We start from the raw sequence: 26,868 nt of genomic DNA on the forward strand, positions 1-26,868 counted from the left end.
TGCACTTACTTTCTTAGGACCCATAGTTCGAAAAAAGAAATTTGGCAAAATAACCGCACAAAACGTGAGCAAAACACGTATATGCATTATTATTACATAATTATTATTTAATCAATAGCAACAAGGGTCTTATTGTGTCTTTAAAACAGACGTCATTCGGATTCGGTCTATTAATGAGAATGTAATTGAAGCTCCCTGAATCAAGATGGCATCACCAGCATCAAGGTACCCTCACCCTCCACACCCTCACCCTCCACACCCTCACCCTCCACACCCTCACCCTACACACCCTCACCCTCCACACCCTCACCCTCCACACCCTCACCCTACACACCCTCACCCTACACACCCTCACCCTCCACACCCTCACCCTCCACACCCTCACCCTCCACACCCACACCCTACACACCCTCATCCTACTCACCCTCATCCTATACACCCTCACTCTCCACTCCCTCAGCCTCCACTCCCTCAGCCTCCACTCCCTCAGCCTCCACTCCCTCAGCCTCCACTCCCTCAGCCTCCACTCCCTCAGCCTCCACTCCCTCAGCCTCCACTCCCTCAGCCTCCACTCCCTCAGCCTCCACTCCCTCACTCTCCACTCCCTCATCCTCTACTCCTTCAGCCTCCACTCCCTCAGCCTCCACACCCTCACCCTCCACTCCCTCAGCCTCCACACCCTCACCCTCCACACCCTCACCCTTCACACCCTCAGTCTCCACACCCTCACCCTCCACACCCTCACCCTCCACACCCTCACCCTCCACACCCTCACCCTTCACACCCTCACCCTCCACACCCTCACCCTCCACACCCTCACCCTTCACACCTTCACCCTCCACACCCTCACCCTCCACACCCTCACTCTCCACACCCTCACCCTCCATACCCTCACCCTCCACACCCTCACCCTCCACACCCTCACCATCCACACCCTCACCCTCCACACCCTCACCCTTCACACCTTCACCCTCCACACCCTCACCCTCCACACCCTCACTCTCCACACCCTCACCCTCCATACCCTCACCCTCCACACCCTCACCCTCCACACCCTCACCATCCACACCCTCACCCTTCACACCTTCACCCTCCACACCCTCACCCTCCACACCCTCACCCTCCATACCCTCACCCTCCATACCCTCACCCTCCACACCCTCACCCTCCACACCCTCACCCTCCACACCCTCACCCTTCACACCTTCACCCTCCACACTCTCACCCTCCACACCCTCACCCTCCATACCCTCACCCTCCATACCCTCACCCTCCACACCCTCACCCTCCACACCCTCACCATCCACACCCTCACCCTCCACACCCTCACCCTTCACACCTTCACCCTCCACACCCTCACCCTCCACACCCTCACTCTCCACACCATCACCCTCCATACCCTCACCCTCCACACCCTCACCCTCCACACCCTCACCATCCACACCCTCACCCTTCACACCTTCACCCTCCACACCCTCACCCTCCACACCCTCACCCTCCATACCCTCACCCACCATACCCTCACCCTCCACACCCTCACCCTCCATACCCTCACCCTCCACACCCTCACCCTTCACACCTTCACCCTCCACACCCTCACCCTCCACACCCTCACCCTCCATACCCTCACCCTCCACACCCTCACCCTCCACACCCTCACCCTCCACACCCTCACCCTCCACACCCTCACCCTTCACACCTTCACCCTCCACACCCTCACCCTCCACACCCTCACTCTCCACACCCTCACCCTCCATACCCTCACCCTCCACACCCTCACCCTCCACACCTTCACTCTCCACACCCTCACCCTCCATACCCTCACCCTCCACACCCTCACCCTCCACACCCTCACCCTTCACACCTTCACCCTCCACACCCTCACCCTCCACACCCTCACTCTCCACACCCTCACCCTCCATACCCTCACCTTCCACACCCTCACCCTCCACACCTTCACCCTCCACACCCTCACCCTCCACACCCTCACCCTCCACACCCTCACCCTCCATACCCTCACCCTCCACACCCTCACCCTCCACACCTTCACCCTCCACACCCTCACCCTCCATACCCTCACCCTCCACACCCTCACCCTCCACACCCTCACCCTCCACACCCTCACTCTCCACACCCTCACCCTCCACACCCTCACCCTCCACACCCTCACTCTCCACACCCTCACCCTCCACACCCTCACCCTCCACACCCTCACCCTCCACACCCTCACCCTCCACACCCTCACCCTCCACACCCTCACCCTCCACACCCTCACTCTCCACACCCTCACCCTCCACACCCTCACCCTCCACACCTTCACCCTCCACACCCTCACCCTCCACACCCTCACCCTCCACACCCTCACCCTCCATACCCTCACCATCCATACCCTCACCCTCCACACCCTCACCCTCCACACCCTCACCCTCCACACCCTCACCATCCACACCCTCACCCTCCACACCCTCACCCTTCACACCTTCACCCTCCACACCCTCACCCTCCACACCCTCACCCTCCACACCCTCACCCTCCACACCCTCACCCTCCACACCCTCACCCTCCATACCCTCACCCTCCACACCCTCACTCTCCACACCCTCACCCTCCACACCCTCACCATCCACACCCTCACCCTCCACACCCTCACCCTTCACACCTTCACCCTCCACACCCTCACCCTCCACACCCTCACCCTCCACACCCTCACTCTCCACACCCTCACCCTCCACACCCTCACCCTCCACACCCTCACTCTCCACACCCTCACCCTCCACACCCTCACCATCCATACCCTCACCCTCCACACCCTCACTCTCCACACCCTCACCCTCCACACCCTCACCCTCCACACCCTCACTCTCCACACCCTCACCCTCCACACCCTCACTCTCCACACCCTCACCCTCCACACCCTCACCATCCACACCCTCACTCTCCATACCCTCACCCTCCACACCCTCACCCTCCACACCCTCACCCTCCACACCCTCACCCTTCACTACAGGAAGGATAACACAGTTATAAAGCAAAATATTGCTTTTCCATTTTAAGGTTAAAAGGGAGATAATGGAACATATAAGAAAATGCATAAGCAGAAAAAATCATTATTTCGCATATCCAGTTTCTTCACAAAGAAAGCGAATTGGAACCTTCTTAGGCCGAAATCAATCTAAACTTTTCACTAAGATTGACCAACCTTAATTTAAGTAAAAAAGTAAATGAACAATTATATATTTTTCAGTGTTCGCATCGCTATTGGGCCGTGCGGACGTGCTGCGCAGTAGCTCCTGATTGAGTTGGCTTTTGCGCAGTGTTGACGTGTACTTGGCTCTGTGAAGGCCTGTTTGCGCGCTCTCTAGAATTGAAGCAAGATGTCCTCCATCGAGCAACTTAACCAACAGCTTAAGAAAGAATTGAGGTTGGCGAATATGGAAATTCGGCGACTGACCGAGGAAAACAAAAAGATTCGGAGTAGTCCTCCTGTTTTGAGTCCTCAGGTCAAGAAGGGAAACTGGTCAGTGGCTGGACAGCAGGGAAAGAAGTTGTCGATCAAGAAGACGAATGGAAAGGTAGAAACGATGAAGAAGAAAGAGACTGCCGTGGAAACTGTTGTGGAAACATCCAATACATTCTCAGTGCTACCCGACGAATGTGAGTCGACTACTGGGAACGTCACGACGAAAGACATTAAAGAAGGTAAGAATATTGTTGTTGTTGGGGATAGCCAAGTTAGGTATATGGATAGGGCGTTCTGCTTGAAGGACAGGAGTAGGAGACAGAGAGTTTGCTTTCCTGGGGCTGGGATGGAGGATATTGTTAGCCGTCTGGATGACATCATGAGAGGTAATGGGAGCAATCCTATTATCTGTCTCAGTGCTGGAGGCAACGATGTTGGCAGACGTAGGAGTGAGGACCTGATTAGCAGGTATAGGTCAGCAATAGAAATAATTAGAAGTAAGGGTGGGAACCCTCTCATATGTGGTATTTTGCCAAAGAGGGGAGTTGGAAATGAATGGTTGTCCAGGGCAATTGGTGTCAATTGCTGGCTGGACAAATACTGTAAGGAAAATGCCGTAACATTCATTGACAACTGGGACCTCTTCTATGGCAGAAATGACATGTATGCTAGGGATGGGGTTCACTTATCTAGGTGTGGGGTGGGAGCACTGGCAACTGCAGTGGAGGGAGCAGTTAGGACTTTAAACTAGGAATAGTTAGTGGTATGGGTTTTGGCAGGAAAACAGTGAAGTCCCAGTGTAGTAATATTACGAGTTCTAAGGGAACTAGTAATAATAAGAACGAGATAGATATTGAAAAGCCAGGGACCTTGGGTGATAAGGACAGTAATAGGTTTAGTAGAAAAATAGAAATGAGCAGGAAGGGTAAAGAGAAAGGAGAGTCTTTCAATGTTCATTATGCTAATTGCCGTAGTGCTAGGAATAAGATGGACGAGTTGAGATTAGTTGCTAGTGTTGGTAACATTGATGTATTTGCCTTAACTGAGACGTGGTTTAATTCAAAAAGTCGGCACATGCCTGCGGAATGTCATATTCAGGGTTTTAAATTGTTCCAAGAAGATAGAAGTATTGAGAGGGGAGGAGGGGTGGCATTGTATGTCCGAGATCGCTTGAACTGTTGCATAAAAACGGGTATTAAGTCTGAAGTAACACATACAGAGTCTGTTTGGATAGAATTTTCAGAGGGGCATGAAAAACTGATTTTTGGAGTGATATACCGTCCCCCAAACTTAGATAGGGACCAAGGGAAACTACTATGGGAGGAAATTGTTAAGGCCACAAGGCACGATAATGTAGTAATTCTAGGAGACTTTAACTTTAGTCATGTTGACTGGAATTTCTTGACTGGGAATTTAGAATCATACGACTTCTTAGAAGTATTTCAGGATTGTTTTTTGAAGCAGTTTGTGACAGAACCTACAAGGGGAAATAACCTGCTTGACTTAGTTATGGCAAACAATGAATCCCTTGTTAATAATTTAGAAATTTCAGAGGAACTGGGTGCTAGCGACCACAAATCAATTACATTTAGCATTGAATGGAAGTACGATAGTAGCGATAACTCAGTAACAGTCCCAGATTTTCGCTTAGCAGATTACGATGAGCTTAGAGAACACTTATCATCTGTTGACTGGGGTAACGAAGAGAACTATCAATATGACAGTTTTCTGAACACTATACATGCTGCTCAAAGAGCGTTTATCCCATATAAAGAAATTAGATCAAATAGAAATGACCCAAAATGGATGAATAATAGGCTCAAATATCTACTAGGGCATAAGAAAGGAATTTATAGGCGTATCAAAAGAGGTGAGGGTCATCTTATGAATCAGTATATTGACATTAAGAGGGACATTAAAAAGGGGATAAGAAGAGCTAAAAGGGACTATGAAATTAAAGTTGCTAGGGATTCTAAAACTAACCCAAAAAGTTTTTTCCAGGTCTATAGAACAAAAGTTAGAGATAAGATAGGTCCCCTTAAAAATAACTATGGGCACCTTACTGACAAAGAGAATGAAATGTGCTTGATTTTAAATAATTATTTTCTCTCAGTTTTTACACAGGAAGACACTAACAATATTCCAGTAATTAATTTTTACAGTGGGCTAGAAGAAGATAAATTATGTAACATCACAGTCACTAGTGAGATGGTTGTGAAGCAGATAGACAGACTGAAGCAAAATAAGTCGCCGGGTCCTGATGAGGTTTTTTCAAGGGTTCTTGAGGAATGCAAAATGGAACTCTGTGAACCATTAACTAATATTTTTAATTTATCTCTTCAAACAGGTGTAGTGTCTGATATGTGGAAGATGGCTAATGTAACTCCTATTTTTAAAACAGGGGACAAGTCGTTACCGTCAAATTACCGCCCAATAAGCCTGACCTCAATTGTAGGCAAATTACTAGAGTCAGTTATAGCTGAGATTATAAGAAGCCATCTCGATAAGCATAGCTTGATTAATGATACTCAGCATGGATTCACAAGAGGCCGGTCTTGTCTAACTAATTTATTAACTTTCTTCAGTAAAGCTTTTGAGGCTGTTGACCACCATAAAGAATTTGATATTATTTAATTGGATTTTAGTAAGGCTTTTGATAGAGTTCCGCACCATAGACTGTTAAAGAAAGTGGCAGCTCATGGCATTGGGGGAAAAGTGCTCTCGTGGATCGAGTCATGGCTCACTGACAGGAAGCAGAGAGTGTCCATAAATGGGGTTAAATCCGAGTGGGGATCTGTAACAAGTGGCGTTCCACAGGGATCAGTCTTGGGCCCGTTGTTGTTTATAATATATATCAATGATCTTGATGAGGGAATTACTAGTGATATGAGCAAATTCGCCGATGACACAAAGATAGGTAGGATAATTGATTCAAACGTAGATGTTATGGAACTTCAGGAGGATTTAAACAAACTCTATTCTTGGTCAGAAAAGTGGCAGATGCAGTTCAATGTAGATAAATGCAAGGTTCTGAAGCTTGGGAGTGCCCATAACCCTAGTACTTATAAGTTAAATGATGTAGAACTTAGCCATACAGATTGCGAAAAGGACTTGGGGGTTATGGTGAGCAGCAACCTTAAACTAAGACAGCAATGCCTAACCGTACGTAATAAGGCAAATAGATTACTGGGATTTATATCAAGAAGTGTAAGCAACAGAAGTCCAGAGGTCATACTGCAGCTTTATACATCATTAGTAAGGCCTCACCTAGATTATGCAGCTCAGTTCTGGTCTCCGTATTACAAAATGGACATAAATTCGTTAGAAAACATTCAGCGTAGGATGACTAAATTAATACATAGCATTAGAAATCTTCCTTATGAAGAAAGATTGAAGACTCTTAAGTTACATTCACTTGTTAGACGAAGAATGAGGGGAGACCTGATCGAAGTGTATAAGTGGAAGATAGGTATTAATAAAGGGGATATTAATAAGGTCTTGAGGATGTCTCTCCAAGAGAGAACCCGCAGTAATGGATTTAAATTAGATAAGTTTAGATTTAGAAAGGACATAGGAAAGTATTGGTTTGGAAATAGGGTAGTTGATGAGTGGAACAGTCTACCTAGTTGGGTTATTGAGGCTGGGACTTTGGGTAGTTTCAAATCTAGGTTGGATAAGTACATGAGTGGGAGGGGTTGGATTTGAGTGGGACTTTCACATCAGAGCTTATTCTTGGGTGGCATTGAAAACTGGGTTGGGCAAATGTTTTGTTAGTGGGATGAATTGTAAAGGACCTGCCTAGTATGGGCCAGCAGGCCTCCTGCAGTGTTCCTCCTTTCTTATGTTCTTATGTTCTTATTTTAGTAAAAGCGTGAGAAAAAGTATGTAAGTATCATACAATCTTACAATGATTTTGAGGGTACAAAGATGTTATTGAGATACAAAGTTCATTAAGGTTACCCAGTAGGTAAACATTGTGACATATTTATGATAAGAAGAGACAATCTCAAGTTATTTCACAGAATCTGATAAGTAAAATTGGCACATTAAGACTCAATATAACAGGCACTCAGATTCGATCCACGAAATTGATGGATAAGTCTAGTTCCTTAGAGTAAGAGCCAGTCACCAGCATCAAGGTGCCACCTTCACGACGCCAGTCATCAGCATCAAGGTGCCACCTTCACGACGCCAGTCACCAGCATCAAGGTGCCACCTTCACGACGCCAGTCATCAGCATCAAGGTGCCACCTTCACGACGCCAGTCACCAGCATCAAGGTGCCACCTTCACGACGCCAGTCACCAGCATCAAGGTGCCACCTTCACGACGCCAGTCACCAGCATCAAGGTGCCACCTTCACGACGCCAGTCACCAGCATCAAGGTGCCACCTTCACGACGCCAGTCACCAGCATCAAGGTGCCACCTTCACGACGCCAGTCACCAGCATCAAGGTGCCACCATCACGACGCCAGTCATCAGCATCAAGGTGCCACCTTCACGACGCCAGTCACCAGCATCAAGGTGCCACCTTCACGACGCCAGTCACCAGCATCAAGGTGCCACCTTCACGACGCCAGTCACCAGCATTAAGGTGCCACCTTCACGACGCCAGTCACCAGCATCAAGGTGCCACCTTCACGACGCCAGTAACCAGCATCAAGGTGCCACCTTCACGACGCCAGTCACCAGCATCAAGGTGCCACCTTCACGACGCCAGTCACCAGCATCAAGGTACCACCTTCACGACGCCAGTCTCCAGCATCAAGGTACCACCTTCACGACGCCAGTCACCAGCATCAAGGTGCCACCTTCACGACGCCAGTCACCAACATCAAGGTACCACCTTCACGACGCCAGTCTCCAGCATCAAGGTACCACCTTCACGACGCCAGTCACCAGCATCAAGGTGCCACCTTCACGACGCCAGTCATCAGCATCAAGGTGCCACCTTCACGACGCCAGCCACCAGCATCAAGGCACCACCTTCACGAAGCCTTCCACCAGCATCAAGACACCACCTTCACGAAGCCTTCCACCAGCATCAAGACACCACCTTCACGAAGGCAGTCACCAGCATCAAGGCACCACCTTCACGAGTCAAATTATGAAGTGCAGAATGTTAATATACCATATCAAGATTTAACGATTAAAAATAACACCTAGAAACTGCACTAGCAGTAACAACAGTTTTTGAAGTAGTATACAAAAGTGCCGACATTTTGAGTCCTATCATAAAGGACCTTTAAACTTATCTCAGAAAAAAACAATTTCTGAAATGGTTTATTTAAAATTGTTCATAAGGAACCTGCACTTGTCAAATTTTCCACGAACCTTCACTAAGTAATAGCTGACCAGGACTGAAAGCCTTTGAGGAAGTCTGGGGATACGAGAACAATGTAACTATGAATATACCTTATTTGGTACATAATATTCATCTTAATTACATATTCCTTCACATTCACAAAAAAAAAAAAAAAAAAAAAAGCGAAACCATATGCCGGGGTTCACCAAACTCGAGAAAATAAAAAACGCTATGAAACGTAAATTTTCAATTTATTTGCAGCTCAGTTCTATTTAAAATTCTACAATCCTCCACAATACATAAACAACCCGCTGATATGAAACTGAAACAATCCTCAAAAAAAAGCTCAGGGTGAAAATCATGCTTTCTCTTAGCAGTGTCCATAAACTCTGAAAAGTTGAAGTCTATTAGAAATGGCATTTTCCAGTAATTAGTAATTAATCTGAATCCAAAGATTACAATTTTTGCTTTTACCAATTTCATTAAAATCTCAAATCTGAATCTAAATAGTCTAAACGTAGAGGTTTTCTTCCTTCTCATAGAATGCATCACCATTAATATTTTGAAGCCGATAAGACCAGGCATTCTTTAGTTATTGAATGGAAATCACTAAGAATACTCTAACGGGTACCTTGACGAGGTTCACCTGAAATTTTTATAGTGCAAGTTGTCGATTTTATTTTGCTAACAACCAGGAAACGCCTCATCCTAGCGGTTTCAAATTTTCAGGTTGTTGAACCCATTTCCAAGTCCATTTTACTCAGAATCAGTCAGTTTCTTTAACTCAGCCTAGCAAAACTTGCTCTGGAACAAACTATGAAACAGAGTGCCTTTGCTAAAGAGGAATATGATAGAAAGGAGGCAGTTTCGGCGTACTAGTGATAATAATTTCACTCTGTCTTTGGTACTTCGTTTCTCTGATTCAGAGCCTGAACAGTTTTTCTAGTTATTCATAAACCAGAATCGAGCTCTTCAATGGTCATTCGAGCACTGTATGATGAAGAAAAAGAATTTACTACTGGTTTGGGTGATGAAGGCTTCTCTGATTACAGCGTTGTAAAGGTGACTGTGCTAAAAGCATATCAGTGTATTCCTGCCAAATTTAGCAGAGACGAACAAGTGTCAGTACGGCCAAACTTGTGTCGACAGTGTTAGGCTCCACATCAAGATCTTCAGCAAGTGGTATAGAGCAGCTGGTGCTTCTAATTTTAGCGAATTGGTACAATTAATCATGGTCGATAATTACCTTGAGTCAGTTGGTCAGGAGGTATGGGTCAATCTGGAAGATTATTCTGCAGCAACTGCTATGGAGGCAGCTAAGCTAGCCGATACCTGTGAGGTTAACTGGATTTTGGGTGACACATCTTCTAAACTTTCTTCACACCAACTTCGTATGGACAGAGATTGTCGGAAAACACCTACTAGGTGTTTAGTCTGAGGACGGAACCCGGGGGCGTGAAATACGACACCCACCTCAAGAATAGAAAGATGAACGAGACAAGATCTGACAGTCGGTAACCTGTGACTATTGCCGTAAGCCTGACCATGTCAAGACCACCTATTCCAAATTGAAAGGTCTGTAACCAGTGGTAAGTCTAGTGTACCACAACCATTGGGTAATATTAATCTACTTAACGTTACAACTAATCAAAATGAAGTAGGTGCCTATATGGCATCTTTCTTTAGTGTCAGTAAAATATCCATTGAAGTATCCACCTTCAGGGATGAAGGGGCTTATTGTTCCCTCGTACGAGAGGGAGTACTCCCAATTTCGGATAAGGCTTCATTAAAACTCTCTGTCCTAACAGAAGTTAAGGGGGATTTGTTTTCTCATTTCCCCTGCATAGAATGTATTACACTGGTTATTTAACTGTAGGTATGTATGTTTTTTTTCTCATGGAGAATGCTTTACTGTCGTTGGGCAATAGTATCCTTAGTTCCAGATTGTCCCAATTCTATTGTAACTACGGAAAGCTCTACCCCTTCTCCAATTCTGGCCGTCACTCGGGCAATGTCCAAGGAAAAGTCTGATGCGAATGCTGACCTTACCTTCGGGGACTCAGATCTTGGGGTGGACAAGTTGGTTTACGATGGTAGCTGGCCAAAGCCTCTCAGATCGAGTGAAACACCTCTGAGCAAGCCCTCGAATTCATGGGTAGCAGAACTGCCAGATGCCCGACGGACCGATTTTCATGGAAGAGCATCTGAAGGACCTTTCTCTTCTCTCGGCTTTTCAGTCGCCTACCAACAGAGTAGACTCTATAAACCTAGCTAAATATATACTAAAAGGACAATATATTATCTAGCAAAAATACTGGTACGGAGGTAAGGGGGTGTCCAAATCTGATAGACTTGTGATAGCAAAAAGTATTTAGACCTCGGTGTTAAGGGTCTCTCATGGCTCATCCTTAGGAGGACACATGGGCGTCACTAAAACTTCTTATAGGATTTCCCAACAATTCGCTTGGCCAGGTTTAAGACGAGATGTTAGGAGTTATATCAGATCCTGCCGTGAGTGTGACCAAGTGGGGAAAACCCGGACACCACTTCAAACCTGGATCATTTCGTCCCATACCCGCCGATGGAGAGTCATTCGCAGACCTATCACAGACTGTTTGGGACTTTTACCTAAGTTCAAGTCAGATAACCAATATCTGTTCATTAATGTTGATAAAACCACCAGGTATCCTGAGGCAGTGCCTATTCCACGTTCTATTCAAAGTGACCAAGGGCACTAGTTTTACTGCAAAATCATTTAGAGAAGCTTTAAGCCGTCTAGGAATTAAGCAAAGACTTTCCATTGCATATCATCCTCAGTATCAAGGGAGACTGGAGAGGTTTCATCAAACATTGAAAACTATTATACGTATGCACTTCGTGAATTTTCCTACAGACTAGAATGACTCGTTAACTCTGCTACTTTTTGCCATATAAGAAACTGTGCAGGAATCTACAAAGTACAGTCCATTCGAGTTGATTTTTGGACATAATGTAAGAGGTACACTATACGTGCTTAAGTAAGGATGGTTAGGAGAAGACGCCATAAGGACTCCTTATGATCCTAAAACAATTGCATGTGGCACGAATTCTGGCCAAGGACAACCTAAAAACAGCCAAGGACAGCATGAAATAGAGGTATAATGAGGCAGCTACACCTCACATTACAGCGCGATTCACTGGCCCTATGAAGGTGATGTAGAAAAACTCAGACCTTAACTACGCAGTAGCACCTCTAGATATACTGAAATTGGGTAAAGTGTACCACATTAACCACTCCTAAAAATTCTTTAAACCACCTCACTATCCAATAATGACTTTGTCCTCTGTTCGTACAGAGTCTATTGAAGACCTTGAATCCTTATACCCAGTTCCGAAGGTTCAAATAAGCTTTCCTAACTCGGTTATCCTCAAGGATCCTCGCCCTTTTTTGTCAGAACTTGCAGAAGTCCAAATGACAAATCTTGCCACTCTACTGAAACCTATTCTGACATTTTTTTCGGATGTCCCAAAGATGTGAAACCTTGACGTAGATGTGAGCTCAGCTAATCGTATTAATCTATATCCCTACAGAGCTAGTCCATGCAAAGAAGAGACTAGAACATGGGTTGGTGGTAGAATGTTCAAGCCCATAGACCTTGCCTTGAATCCTTGTGAAAAAACCTGATGCGGAGTATGAATGTGTATAGATTACCGGAAGTGAATGAGGTATGGACGACAGAGTGGGCAAGACCAAGTATGGTTCTAAATTAGACCTTAATGGATACTAACAAGTTCTTTTCATCAATAACACTATGGAGATTTCTGCCTGCTTAATCCCTTGAGGTTATTATCAACATAGTGTGACCCTGTTTGGTATGAGAAACTCTCGGGCCTCTGATGCGTAGGATCATCATGCGTCTCGTCTAAAAGATCTCCTTGAGAGGTGCAGGACATACACGTCAATCTTAATGAGGTAGGATGTGGCAAAGTGACACCCAAGTTTGCTAAAGTTTTGGCCATACAAGAATATTCAGGTCCCCATGATAAAAAAAATCCCTTCAGAGATTTCTGGAAATGATTGGAATTTATAGGAAGCTCTGTAAGAATTTCTCTGATATCGTGGCCCCGTTAATTAACCTTTCTTACCAGTAATAAAGTAAAGTACACCTAGTACTTTTGTCAAGAGGCATAATTTTAATTAGGCGGCTTATATGCGCTGCTCCTATATTGTTATCTCCAGATTATGCGAAGCCTTATTCCTTACAGGTAATGCCTGTGAGGCTGGAGTGAGTGCAGTGTTACTTCAAGCCTCTGGCGAGGGAGTCCTTCACTTTTCCGCCAAACTGAAATCATATCAGAGGACCCACTCAACCATCGAGAAGGAAGCCCTGGCTCTGGGCTTCTTCATATCTGTCATCTTCTCCATAAGTGGTTCAAGTATATAGTAACCATAATCTTTTGACCTACCTCAGCTCCATAAGGAACAAGAATACTCGTCTCATATGCTAGGCCTTGCGCCTGCTACCTCGGTCAAACACATCGCTGGCAAGGAAAGCTGAATGGCGGACTCACTCTCCAAGGCTTGATCGTTAGGACATTAAATATATGTGTGTATTGTATAAGTGCTAGGTTTAGGAAAATGGGTAGCTATTCTTTTCCCCCCTTATTTTAGTAATTGTTAATGGTTTATATAAAAATAAAACAATAAGTTTTTTTGGTGAAGGGACATATTTCTCCCGTACACAAATGTTTGGGACCTTTGTTAGCTCTACTGTCTGCTGTCTCACACTAAGGTAAGTGCTTGGTATTAAAGTCACTGCATATTTTTATGTCTGGTTGAGCACTGCCTGCTGGTATGGATGGTATGAAGAGAATAGCATTGCCGTTAGTTTGTTATGTTCTCTGCCATAGTAGCATACTACACATAAGAGGGATCCCATGCACAGCTCTTGCAGCGCTTTTATGGTAGGGGTGTGGTGTGCACCGAGTATGTTACATTATATTCGATGTTTGACACACACCTATTTCGCATACCCTCTCGACCAGGGCTTCACTGCTACACTTATTGGTAGTTCAACAGCCAGTCACGTGAAAACCAACAAATTCAGCCTAAATGACGTCTTCAACGCACCTTGCCAAGGTAGTAGGGTGCGTTGTGTCCACTGTTGCTTGGTCACTCAAGCAACAGAAATCTACCCCTGCTTGTTTACTTTGTCCTAAGCTCTTTAGATGTGCTGACTAACTTATAACCGGGAGCAACAGGCCATCAGACTGTCACCTGTGTTCGTAACAGTAATTAAACGGGAGTTAAGTTTTCGCACAATTTTACTCATAAATTTTCAGATGTATGACTACCTGCTGGAATTTCACTCACAGCCGTCACATAATTATGATTAATTTTTTAAGGGATTGACGCAACGCCGAGGAAGATTTCGGAAGTTATCTGAGCCGTTTCATGATGCTGAGTACGAGTTATAGTAACCTGCACTTACGAATTGTTCACTGAATCTTGTCCTAAATACCATATACCAGCGTTGAAAAGTTGAAGCCATTTGGATGAAGCATTCATGATGAGAGGAGCGAAATAAAAATGAAAACCTGGAGGAAGAGATAAAAATGCTGGCATCCCCTTTGGTAATTCCTGTCAATAGAAGTCAGAACTATTCCCTGCTGACAACGTTGACAAAACTGTGCAATATAATTATATGTTGAAGAAATATAATTATTATTATAATCAAGGGGGAAGCGCTAAACCCGGAGGATTATACAGCGCCTGGGGGGGGGATGTGGAAGGCATTCAGGCTTAATTCGGGGAACTGGAGCACAGATCCAATTCCCTAAATCAAGAGCCCCTCACCAACATCAAGGAACCTTCCTTGAGGGGTGAAGAAATATAAAGAACTTGAATAAGAGTGCACAAGCATAAATGTGATGCTAGAACTGGTAACAAGCAGTTCAGTAGGCGATTTATTCACATGCTTACTAATAATATGTAAGTTATTAAGAAATTTTAAATCTTAAAACTAAATTTGAAACAAGATTTGGAGACTCACAGTTCATGTTGATGGTGACGGTGGATGTAAGAGGTTCTGTGAGGTTTGTGTTAGAGGCCTTACACGTTAATGGACGGTGGAGGTCACGCCTGGTGAGTGACGTTACCAGAAAAGTATTGGTAACGTATTCCGAGGTTTCTTCTTCTGAGGTCAAGTCAAGGAGCACTGTACCTTCCCACCACGTAACCCTCGGGGGCGGCAGGCCTCCAAAGGCTCGACAGTTAATAGTTATCGACTCTCCTTCCAGGAAGGGACCCACAATATTTCTTAAGTCGACACCAAGCTCCGTGTAGACAACCAGGCGACTGGGAGGCACTGAAACCATAACTTGATTACAGATGGATTGTAAATAGAAAAAAAAATATATACATTATCCACGCATTCACCTTCGAACACTGAGTAGACTCACGCACGCACACACACACACACACACACACATACATATATATACATATATATATATATATATATATATATATATATATATATATATATATATATATATATATATATATATATATATATATATGTATACATATATATTCTTTCTTCTTTCAACAAACCGGCCGTATCCCACCGAGGCAGGGTGGCCCAAAAAGAAAAACAAAAGTTTCTCTTTTTAAATTTAGTAATGTATACAGGAGAAGGGGTTACTAGCCCCTTGCTTCTGGCATTTTAGTCGCCTCTTACAACACGCATGGCTTACAGAGGAAGAATTCTGTTCCACTTCCCCATGGAGATAAGAGGAAATAAACAAGAACTAGAAAGAAAATAGCAGAAAACCCAAAGAGGTGTTTGTATATATATATGCTTGAACATGTATGTGTAGTGTGACCTAAGTGTAAGTAGAAGTATCAAGACGTACCTGAAATCTTGCATGTTTATGAGACAGAAAAAAAGGACACCAGCAATCCAACCATCATGTAAAACAATTACAGGCTTTCGTTTTACACTCACTTGGCAGGACGGTAGTACCTCCCTGGGCGGTTGCTGTCTACCAACCTACTACCTAGGACATATATACATATATATACATATATATACATATATACATATATATACATATACATACATATATATACATATATACATATATATATATGTATATATATGTATATAAATAAACATATACATATATATATATATATATATATATATATATATGTATATTTATATACATATATATACATATATATGTATATATATATATATATATATATATATATATATATATATATATATATATATATATATATATATATATATATATATATATATATATATATATATATATATATATATATATATATATATATATATATATATATATATATATATATATATATATATATATATATATATATATATATATATATATATATATATATATATATATATATATATATATATATATATATATATATATATATATATATATATATATATATATATATATACATATATATATATATATATATATATATATATATATATATATATATATATATATATATATATATATATATATATATATATATATATATACATGTATATATATATATATATATATATATATATATATATATATATATATATATATATATATATATATATATATATATATATATGAATGAGAAGAAGCTGGATATCCTGGCTTTAAGTGAAACAAAGCTGAAGGAGGTGAGTTAGTTTCAGTGGAGAGGAATTTATGGGATTAGGTAAAGAAGGAGTAGCAATGATGTTGAAGGATAAGCTATGGCAGGAAAAGAGGGACTATAAATGTATTAATTCAAGGATTATGTGGAGTAAAATAAAGGTTGGATGTGAGAAGTTGGTTATTGTAAGCGTTTATGCACTTGGGGAAGAAAGAAGTATAGAAGAGAGAGAGAGATTTTGGGAAATGTTGAGTATTTGCGTGGGGAGTTTTGAACCAAGTGTGAGAGTACTTGTGGTTGGGGATTTTAATGCTAAAGTGGGAAGAAATGTTGTGGAGGGAGTAGTAGGTAAATTTGGGGTGCCAGGGGTAAATGTCAATGGGGAGCCTTTAATTGAGCTATGTGTAGAAAGAGGCTTGGTAATAAGTAATACATATTTTATGAAAAAGAGGATCAATAAATGTACAAGGTATGATGTAGCACGTAATGAAAGTAGTTTGTTAGATTATGTATTGGTGGATAAAAGATTGATGGGTAGGCTCAAGGATGTACACGTTTATAGAGGGGCAACTGATATATCGGATCATTATCTAGTTGTACCTACAGTTAGAATAAGAGGTAGATGGGATAAGAGGAAAATGGCAACAACAAGTAAGAGGGAGGTGAAAGTGTTTAAACTAAGGGAGGAGGAAGTTCGGGTGAAATATAAGCAATTATTGGCAGAAAGGTGGGCTGGTGCAGGTATGAGTAGTGGGAGGGGGGGTAAAAAGGGTTGGAATAATTTTAAAAATACAGTATTGGAATGTGGGGCAGAAGTTTGTGGTTATAGAAAGGTGGGTGCAGGAGGAAAGAGGAGTGATTGGTGGAATGATGAAGTAAAGTGTGTGATAAAAGAGAAAAAGGTAGGTTATGAGAGGTATTTACAAAGCAGAAGTGTTATAAGAAGAGTAGAGTATATGGAGAGTAAAAGAAAGGTGAAGAGAGTGGTGAGAGAGTGCAAAAGGAGAGCGGATGATAGAGTGGGAGAGGCACTGTCAAGGAATTTTAATGAAAATAAGAAAAAGATTGGAGTGAGTTAAACAAGTTAAGAAAGCCTAGGGAACAAATGGATTTGTCAGTTAAAAACAGGGAAGGGGAGTTAGATGGGGAGATGGAGGTTTTGGGTAGATGGCGAGAATATTTTGCGAAACTTTTAATTGTCGACGAAGAAAGGGAGGCGGTAATATCATGCACTGGCCAGGGAGGAATATCATCTTTTAGGAGTGAAGAAGAGCAGAATGTGAGTGTGGGGGAGGTGCGTGAGGCATTATGTAGAATGAAAGGGGGTAAAGCAGCTGGAACTAACGGGATCATGACAGAAATGTTAAAACCAAGGGGGGACATAGTGCTGGGGTGGTTGGTATTTTTGTTTAATAAATGTATGTAAGAGGGGAAGATACCTAAGGATTGGCGGAGAGCGTGTATAGTCCCATTATATAAAGGGAAGGGGGACAAAAGAGATTGTAAAAATTATAGAGGAATAAGTTTACTGAGTATACCACGAAAAGTGTACGGTAGGGTTATTATTGAAAGAATTAGAGGTAAGACAGAATGTAGAATTGCGGATGAGCAAGGAAGTTTTAGAGTGGGTAGGGGATGTGTAGATCAAGTGTTTACTTTGAAGTATATATGTGAGCAGTATTTAGATAAAGGTAGGGAAGTTTTTATTGCATTTATGGATTTAGAAAAGATATATGATAGAGTGATAGGGAAGCAATGTGGCAGATGTTGCAAGTATATGGAATAGGTAGTAAGTTACTAAATGCTGTAAAGAGTTTTTATGAGGATAGTGAGGCTCAGGTTAGGGTGCGTAGAAGAGAGGGAGACTACTTCCCAGTAAAAGTAGGTCTTAGACAGGGATGTGTAATGTCACCATGGTTGTTTAATATATTTATAGATGGGGTTGTAAAAGAAGTAAATGCTAGTGTGTTCGGGAGAGGGGTGGGATTAAATTATGGGGAATTAAATACAAAATGGGAAGTGACACAGTTACTTTTTGCTGATAATACTGTGCTTATGGGAGATTCTAAAGAAAAATTACAAAGGTTAGTGGGCGAATTTGGGAATGTGTGTAAAGGTAGAAAGTTGAAAGTGAACATAGAAAAGAGTAAGGTGATGAGAGTATCACATGATTTAGATAAAGAAAAATTGGATATCAAATTGGGGAGGAGTATGGAAGAAGAGAATGTTTTCAGATATTTGGGAGCTGACGTGTCAGTGGATGGATTTATGAAGGATCAGGTTAATCATAGAATTGATGAAGGAAAAAAGGTGAGTGGTGCATTGAGGTATATGTTGAGGCAAAAAATGTTATCTATGGAGGCAAAGAAGGGAATGTATGAAAGTATATTAGTACCAACACTCTTATGTGGGTGTGAAGCTTGGGTTGTAAATGCTGCAGCAAGGAGGCGGTTGGAGGCAGTGGAGATGTCCTGTCTAAGAGCAATGTGTGGTGCAAATATTATGCAGAAAATTCGGAGTGTGGAAATTAGGAGAAGGTGTGGAGTTAGTAAAAGTATTAGTCAGAGGGCTGAAGAGGGTTTGTTGAGATGGTTTGGTCATTTAGAGAGAATGGATCAAAGTAGAATGACATGGAGAGCATATAAATCTGTAGGGGAAGGAAGGCGGGGTAGGGGTCGTCCTCGAAAAGGTTGGAGGGAGGGGGTAAAGGAGGTGTTGTGGGCGAGGGGTTTGGACTTCCAGCAAGTGTGCGTGAGCGTGTTAAATAGGAGGGAATGGAGACAAATGGTATTTGGGACCTGACGATCTGTTGGAGTATGAGCAGGGTAATATTTAGTGAAGGGATTCAGGGAAACCGGTTATTTTATATAACCGGACTTGAGTCCTGGAAATGGGAAGTACAATGCCTGCACTCTAAAGGAGGGGTTTGGGATATTGGCAGTTTGTAGAGATATATTGTGTATTTTTATACGTATATACTTTTAAACTGTCGTTTTCTGGGCACCTCTACAAAAACAGTGATTATGTGTGAGTGAGGTGAAAGTGTTGAATAATGATGAAAGTATTTTCTTTTGGGGGATTTTCTTTCTCTTTGGGTCACCCTGCCTCGGTGGGAGACGGCCGACTTGTTGATATATATATATATATATATATATATATATATATATATATATATATATATATATATATATATATATTTAATAAGTCGGCCGTCTCCCACCGAGGCAGGGTGACCCAGAGAGAAAGAAAATCCCCAAAAAGAAAACACTTTCATCATCATTCAACTCTTTCACCTAACTCACACATAATCACTGTTTTTGCAGAGGTGCTCAGAACACAAAAGCTTAGAAGCATATACGTATAAAGTTACACAACATATCCCTCCAAACAGTCAATATCCCAAACCCCTCCTTTAAAGTGCAGGCATTGTACTTCCCATTTCCAGGACTCAAGTCCGGCTATATAAAAATAACCGGTTTCCCTGAATCCCTTAACTAAATATTACCCTGCTCACACTCCAACAGATCGTTAGGTTCCAAATACCATTCGTCTCCATTCACTCCTATCGAACACGCTCACGCACGCCTGCTGGAGGTCCAAGCCCCTCGCCCACAAAACTACCCTTACCCCTTCCTTCCAACCTTTTCGAGGACAGCCGCCCAGGGAGGTACTACCGTCGTGCCAAGTGAGTGTAAAACGAAAGCCTGTAATTGTTTTACATGATGGTAGGATTGCTGGTGTCCTTTTTTCTGTCTCATAAACATGCAAGATTTCAGGTACGTCTTGCTACTTCTACTTACACTTAGGTCACACTACACATACATGTACAAGCATATTCATACATACACACACCTCTGGGTTTTCTTCTATTTTCTTTCTAGTTCTTGTTCTTGTTTATTTCCTCTTACCTCCATGGGAAAGGGGAACAGAATTCTTCCTCCGTAAGCCATGCGTGTTGTAAGAGGCGACTAAAACGCCGGGAGCAAAGGGCAAGTAACCCCTTCTCCTGTATAAATTACTAAATTTAAAAAGAGAAACATTTGTTTTTCTTTATGGGCCACCCTGCCTCGGTGGGATACGGCTGGTTTGATGAAAAGAAAAATATATATATAAATAGGTATATATATATTATTGTACCCACGAACGAATGGTATTGATCAATAACAACACTGCACTAGCCAAGGAGTCAAACCCATGCTGCTTTGGCCCGTCTCATGGTGAGCGAAAGACAGATGATGCTCTAGTGCACGAGACCACAATTCTCATGAATGACGCATCCAGCCATCTAGATGTTGTACCCATCATCCGAGAACACACGGTGGTGTGGATACATCTGAGCTGATTTTGAATCATTTACCAAACTGCGGCAGGTACGTTGTGTTGCCTCTTGAGGCTTGACAATGTGTAGTAGGGTCAAGCTCTGGCATACCGCAGTTTGGTAAATGGTTCAAAATTACTTGTTTCGTGATATATATATATATATATATATATATATATATATATATATATATATATATATATATATACATATATATATATATATATATATATAATATATATATAGATATATATATAGATATATATATATATATACATATATATATATAGATATATATAGATATAGATGTATATATATATATATATATATATATATATATATATAAATATATATATATATATATATATATAATATATATATATATATATATATATATGTCGTGCCGAATATGTAAAACTGGTCAATTAGCAAAAACTCATTTAAAATTAGGTCATTTCTGAAATTTTCTCTTATGCGTTTAAAGATATATTTTTTTCATTAATGTTAATGTAAAAATTTTTAATTTTGCACCAAAAGAATCTTAGAAAACTTACCTAACCTTATTATAAGAAGAGCAATTTATTTTAGCCTAACTCAACTACATATATTTTAAATACGTTTACAATAATTTAGTACTAAACAAACACAATCAAATACATTTTTTCGTTAGATTCAGAATGATTTTGGCGAAATTATTGCATACACAAATTTTCACTTGTCCTATGTGGCAAGATGAGCGTTGCTATTTAAGCCAAGATCGCAAGTTCTGCTTATTCGGCACTACATATATATATATATATATATATATATATATATATATATATATATATATATATATATATATATATATATATATATATATATATATATATATATATATATATATATATATATATATATATATATATATATATATATATATATATATATATATATATATATATATATATATATATATATATATATGGAAAACAACCACTCTGATGTTACTTCTTTGTTTACGAAAGTTCCTGTTGATGAGTTATTAAGTTTCTTATCTGAAGAACTCGTTAACTATGACTTACCATTGCCGGTTCCTACTATCATTAAACTTATTAAACTTTGCATTGTTGATGCAAAATTTGTATTTAATGATAAGTTTTACACTCAGAAGTTTGGTATGGCAATGGGAAATCCTCTTTCACCTGTTTTTAGTAACCTATACATGGAATTTTTTGAAACAAGGTTGCTTAACACAATCCTCCCTAATAGAGCTAAATGGTTCAGATATGTTGATGATATTTTGTGTCTTATGCCCAAAAATGTAGATATACACCATTTCCTTGGAAAATTAAATAGCTTAGCCCATTCTATAAACTTTACTGTTGAGTTTGAAGAAAATAACTCATTGCCTTTTCTAGATGTTTTAATCATTAAGGGTAATAATGAATTCAAATTTAAAATTTACAGAAAACCTACAAATAACTGTTCCTATGTCCACTATTATTCCTCGCATCAAGATAGAGTCAAACTGTCTGTTTTCTCATCAATGTTTTTGAGAGCTTTACGAATTTGTAGTCCTGAGTTCATAAATGAGGAAATATCCAAAATTTATGAAATAGGTAATGATTTAAAATACCCAAGAAATGTAATTGATAAATCTTTTAAAGTTGCTAGAAATACTTTTTACAATCCAAAAAGGGACAACCAGCCTTATTCAACTAAAAATATGTTGGTTCTCCCTTACCATGAAAACTTGGTTGATATGCCTTCTCTTCTTAAGACTTTTAATATTAAAGTTGTATTCAAAAATCTTGATACAGTAAAAAAACTTTTGATAAAGAATTCCCCCCAAAATGCTGATGGATGTGTCTATAAGATTCCTTGTAAAATTTGCGATAAAGTTTATTACGGTCAAACTGGTAAAAATCTCGAACTAAGATTAAAACAACATAAATATAGCATTAGAACTGGACAAGATTCCAATGCTCTATTTATTCATGTAAGAGATTTTAACCATCCAATTGATTTTCAAAAAGTTGAGAAAGTAGTATCAAGCAAGTCCATGGTCGACAGGAATATAATTGAATCTTGTTTCATAAAAAGCAGTTTTGACAATAATATGAATATTTCCTTTGGTTTATATAAATTAGATCCATTTATAATTAATAGAATTTGGGAAGAATTTAATAATACACTGGACAAATAATAATTTTTAAATTTTCTTGGGTAGAATAGTTTGTGGGTGAGTTGTGCAAAGGACCTATCCAAGTTGGGTCGGCGCGCGTCAGGTGTTTAACCGTTGTGGGATCTGATAGTGAGGTGCTGGCCAGACCCCTTATATAGCTTCCTTGGATGCTTTACTTTCATAATTCCTTGATAATGTGAGTAATCACGAAAGCGCTTGGAATTTCTCTATTCTTTCAGAGTGGTTGTTTTGCATATTCTGAAATCACCTGTTTACTGTGATCTTATTGCATATATATATATATATATATATATATATATATATATATATATATATATATATATATATATATATATATATGTATATATATATATATATATATATATATATATATATATATATATATATATATATATATATATATATATATTATTTATATATATATATATATATATAATATATATATATATATATATATATATATATAAATATATATATATAAATATATATATATATAAATCTGGAGTATCTGAGAGAGTTAGAGCAAAGGAAGGGGTAGCAGTAATGTTAAATGATCAGTTATGGAAGGAGAAAAGAGAATATGAATGTGTAAATTCAAGAATTATGTGGATTAAAGTAAAGGTTGGATGCGAGAAGTGGGTCATAATAAGCGTGTATGCACCTGGAGAAGAGAGGAATGCAGAGGAGAGAGAGAGATTTTGGGAGATATTAAGTGAATGTATAGGAGCCTTTGAACCAAGTGAGAGAGTAATTGTGGTAGGGGACTTGAATGCTAAAGTAGGAGAAACTTTTAGAGAGGGTGTGGTAGGTAAGTTTGGGGTGCCAGGTGTAAATGATAATGGGAGCCCTTTGATTGAACTTTGTATAGAAAGGGGTTTAGTTATAGGTAATACATATTTTAAGAAAAAGAGGATAAATAAGTATACACGATATGATGTAGGGCGAAATGACAGTAGTTTGTTGGATTATGTATTGGTAGATAAAAGACTGTTGAGTAGACTTCAGGATGTACATGTTTATAGAGGGGCCACAGATATATCAGATCACTTTCTAGTTGTAGCTACACTGAGAGTAAAAGGTAGATGGGATACAAGGAGAATAGAAGCATCAGGGAAGAGAGAGGTGAAGGTTTATAAACTAAAAGAGGAGGCAGTTAGGGTAAGATATAAACAGCTATTGGAGGATAGATGGGCTAATGAGAGCATAGGCAATGGGGTCGAAGAGGTATGGGGTAGGTTTAAAAATGTAGTGTTAGAGTGTTCAGCAGAAGTTTGTGGTTACAGGAAAGTGGGTGCAGGAGGGAAGAGGAGCGATTGGTGGAATGATGATGTAAAGAGAGTAGTAAGGGAGAAAAAGTTAGCATATGAGAAGTTTTTACAAAGTAGAAGTGATGCAAGGAGGGAAGAGTATATGGAGAAAAAGAGAGAAGTTAAGAGAGTGGTGAAGCAATGTAAAAAGAGAGCAAATGAGAGAGTGGGTGAGATGTTATCAACAAATTTTGTTGAAAATAAGAAAAAGTTTTGGAGTGAGATTAACAAGTTAAGAAAGCCTAGAGAACAAATGGATTTGTCAGTTAAAAATAGGAGAGGTGAGTTATTAAATGGAGAGTTAGAGGTATTGGGAAGATGGAAGGAATATTTTGAGGAATTGTTAAATGTTGATGAAGATAGGGAAGCTGTGATTTCGTGTATAGGGCAAGGAGGAATAACATCTTGTAGGAGTGAGGAAGAGCCAGTTGTGAGTGTGGGGGAAGTTCGTGAGGCAGTAGGTAAAATGAAAGGGGGTAAGGCAGCCGGGATTGATGGGATAAAGATAGAAATGTTAAAAGCAGGTGGGGATATAGTTTTGGAGTGGTTGGTGCAATTATTTAATAAATGTATGGAAGAGGGTAAGGTACCTAGGGATTGGCAGAGAGCATGCATAGTTCCTTTGTATAAAGGCAAAGGGGATAAAAGAGAGTGCAAAAATTATAGGGGGATAAGTCTGTTGAGTGTACCTGGTAAAGTGTATGGTAGAGTTATAATTGAAAGAATTAAGAGTAAGACGGAGAATAGGATAGCAGATGAACAAGGAGGCTTTAGGAAAGGTAGGGGGTGTGTGGACCAGGTGTTTACAGTGAAACATATAAGTGAACAGTATTTAGATAAGGCTAAAGAGGTCTTTGTGGCATTTATGGATTTGGAAAAGGCGTATGACAGGGTGGATAGGGGGGCAATGTGGCAGATGTTGCAAGTGTATGGTGTAGGAGGTAGGTTACTGAAAGCAGTGAAGAGTTTTTACGAGGATAGTGAGGCTCAAGTTAGAGTATGTAGGAAAGAGGGAAATTTTTTCCCAGTAAAAGTAGGCCTTAGACAAGGATGTGTGATGTCACCGTGGTTGTTTAATATATTTATAGATGGGGTTGTAAGAGAAGTAAATGCGAGGGTCTTGGCAAGAGGCGTGGAGTTAAAAGATAAAGAATCACACACAAAGTGGGAGTTGTCACAGCTGCTCTTTGCTGATGACACTGTGCTCTTGGGAGATTCTGAAGAGAAGTTGCAGAGATTGGTGGATGAATTTGGTAGGGTGTGCAAAAGAAGAAAATTAAAGGTGAATACAGGAAAGAGTAAGGTTATGAGGATAACAAAAAGATTAGGTGATGAAAGATTGAATATCAGATTGGAGGGAGAGAGTATGGAGGAGGTGAACGTATTCAGATATTTGGGAGTGGACGTGTCAGCGGATGGGTCTATGAAAGATGAGGTGAATCATAGAATTGATGAGGGAAAAAGAGTGAGTGGTGCACTTAGGAGTCTGTGGAGACAAAGAACTTTGTCCTTGGAGGCAAAGAGGGGAATGTATGAGAGTATAGTTTTACCAACGCTCTTATATGGGTGTGAAGCGTGGGTGATGAATGTTGCAGCGAGGAGAAGGCTGGAGGCAGTGGAGATGTCATGTCTGAGGGCAATGTGTGGTGTGAATATAATGCAGAGAATTCGTAGTTTGGAAGTTAGGAGGAGGTGCGGGATTACCAAAACTGTTGTCCAGAGGGCTGAGGAAGGGTTGTTGAGGTGGTTCGGACATGTAGAGAGAATGGAGCGAAACAGAATGACTTCAAGAGTGTATCAGTCTGTAGTGGAAGGAAGGCGGGGTAGGGGTCGGCCTAGGAAGGGTTGGAGGGAGGGGGTAAAGGAGGTTTTGTGTGCGAGGGGCTTGGACTTCCAGCAGGCATGCGTGAGCGTGTTTGATAGGAGTGAATGGAGACAAATGGTTTTTAATACTTGACGTGCTGTTGGAGTGTGAGCAAAGTAACATTTATGAAGGGATTCAGGGAAACCGGCAGGCCGGACTTGAGTCCTGGAGATGGGAAGTACAGTGCCTGCACTCTGAAGGAGGGGTGTTAATGTTGCAGTTTAAAAACTGTAGTGTGAAGCACCCTTCTGGCAAGACAGTGATGGAGTGAATGATGGTGAAAGTTTTTCTTTTTCGGGCCACCCTGCCTTGGTGGGAATCGGCCGGTGTGATAATAAAAAAAAAAATATATATATATATATATATATATATATATATATATATATATATATATATATGTGTATATATATATATATATATATATATATATATATATATATATATATATATATATATATATATATATATGTCGTGCTGAATAGGCAAAACTTACGATTTTTGCTTAATACCAACGCTTTTATTATGAGGCAAGCGAAAATTTGTGTATGCCATAATTTCGCAAAAAGTCATTCTGAACCGGATGAAAACCGCCTTGGTGATTTCTCACACAAGTATGTACGCGTAGACGAGGCTCAGTGGTGAATCCCATGCTCTGGAACACCAGGCTTATAATAAGCTATTTCATCAAACACTGCTACATGCAGTGAATCTCGAAAAAGATTTTGGAATTCTTAGCAGT

The 26,868-nt window shown here is 40.7% G+C and overlaps 1 protein-coding gene across 1 annotated transcript in view; it reads right to left on the reverse strand.

The window, feature by feature from the left end:
• The window catches only part of LOC138852329 (protein turtle homolog B-like), a 269,981-nt gene that overhangs the window by 241,681 nt on the left and 1,432 nt on the right, over positions 1 to 26,868 (reverse strand). Inside the window, exon 3 of the mRNA XM_070082111.1 lies at positions 14,798 to 15,112. Within this exon, the coding sequence (XP_069938212.1) occupies positions 14,798 to 15,112 (315 nt within the window). The remainder of the gene's footprint in view (positions 1 to 14,797; positions 15,113 to 26,868) is intronic.

This window comes from Cherax quadricarinatus, chromosome 7, assembly GCF_038502225.1.
Source record: "Cherax quadricarinatus isolate ZL_2023a chromosome 7, ASM3850222v1, whole genome shotgun sequence".
In the NCBI taxonomy this organism is placed as follows: domain Eukaryota; kingdom Metazoa; phylum Arthropoda; class Malacostraca; order Decapoda; family Parastacidae; genus Cherax; species Cherax quadricarinatus.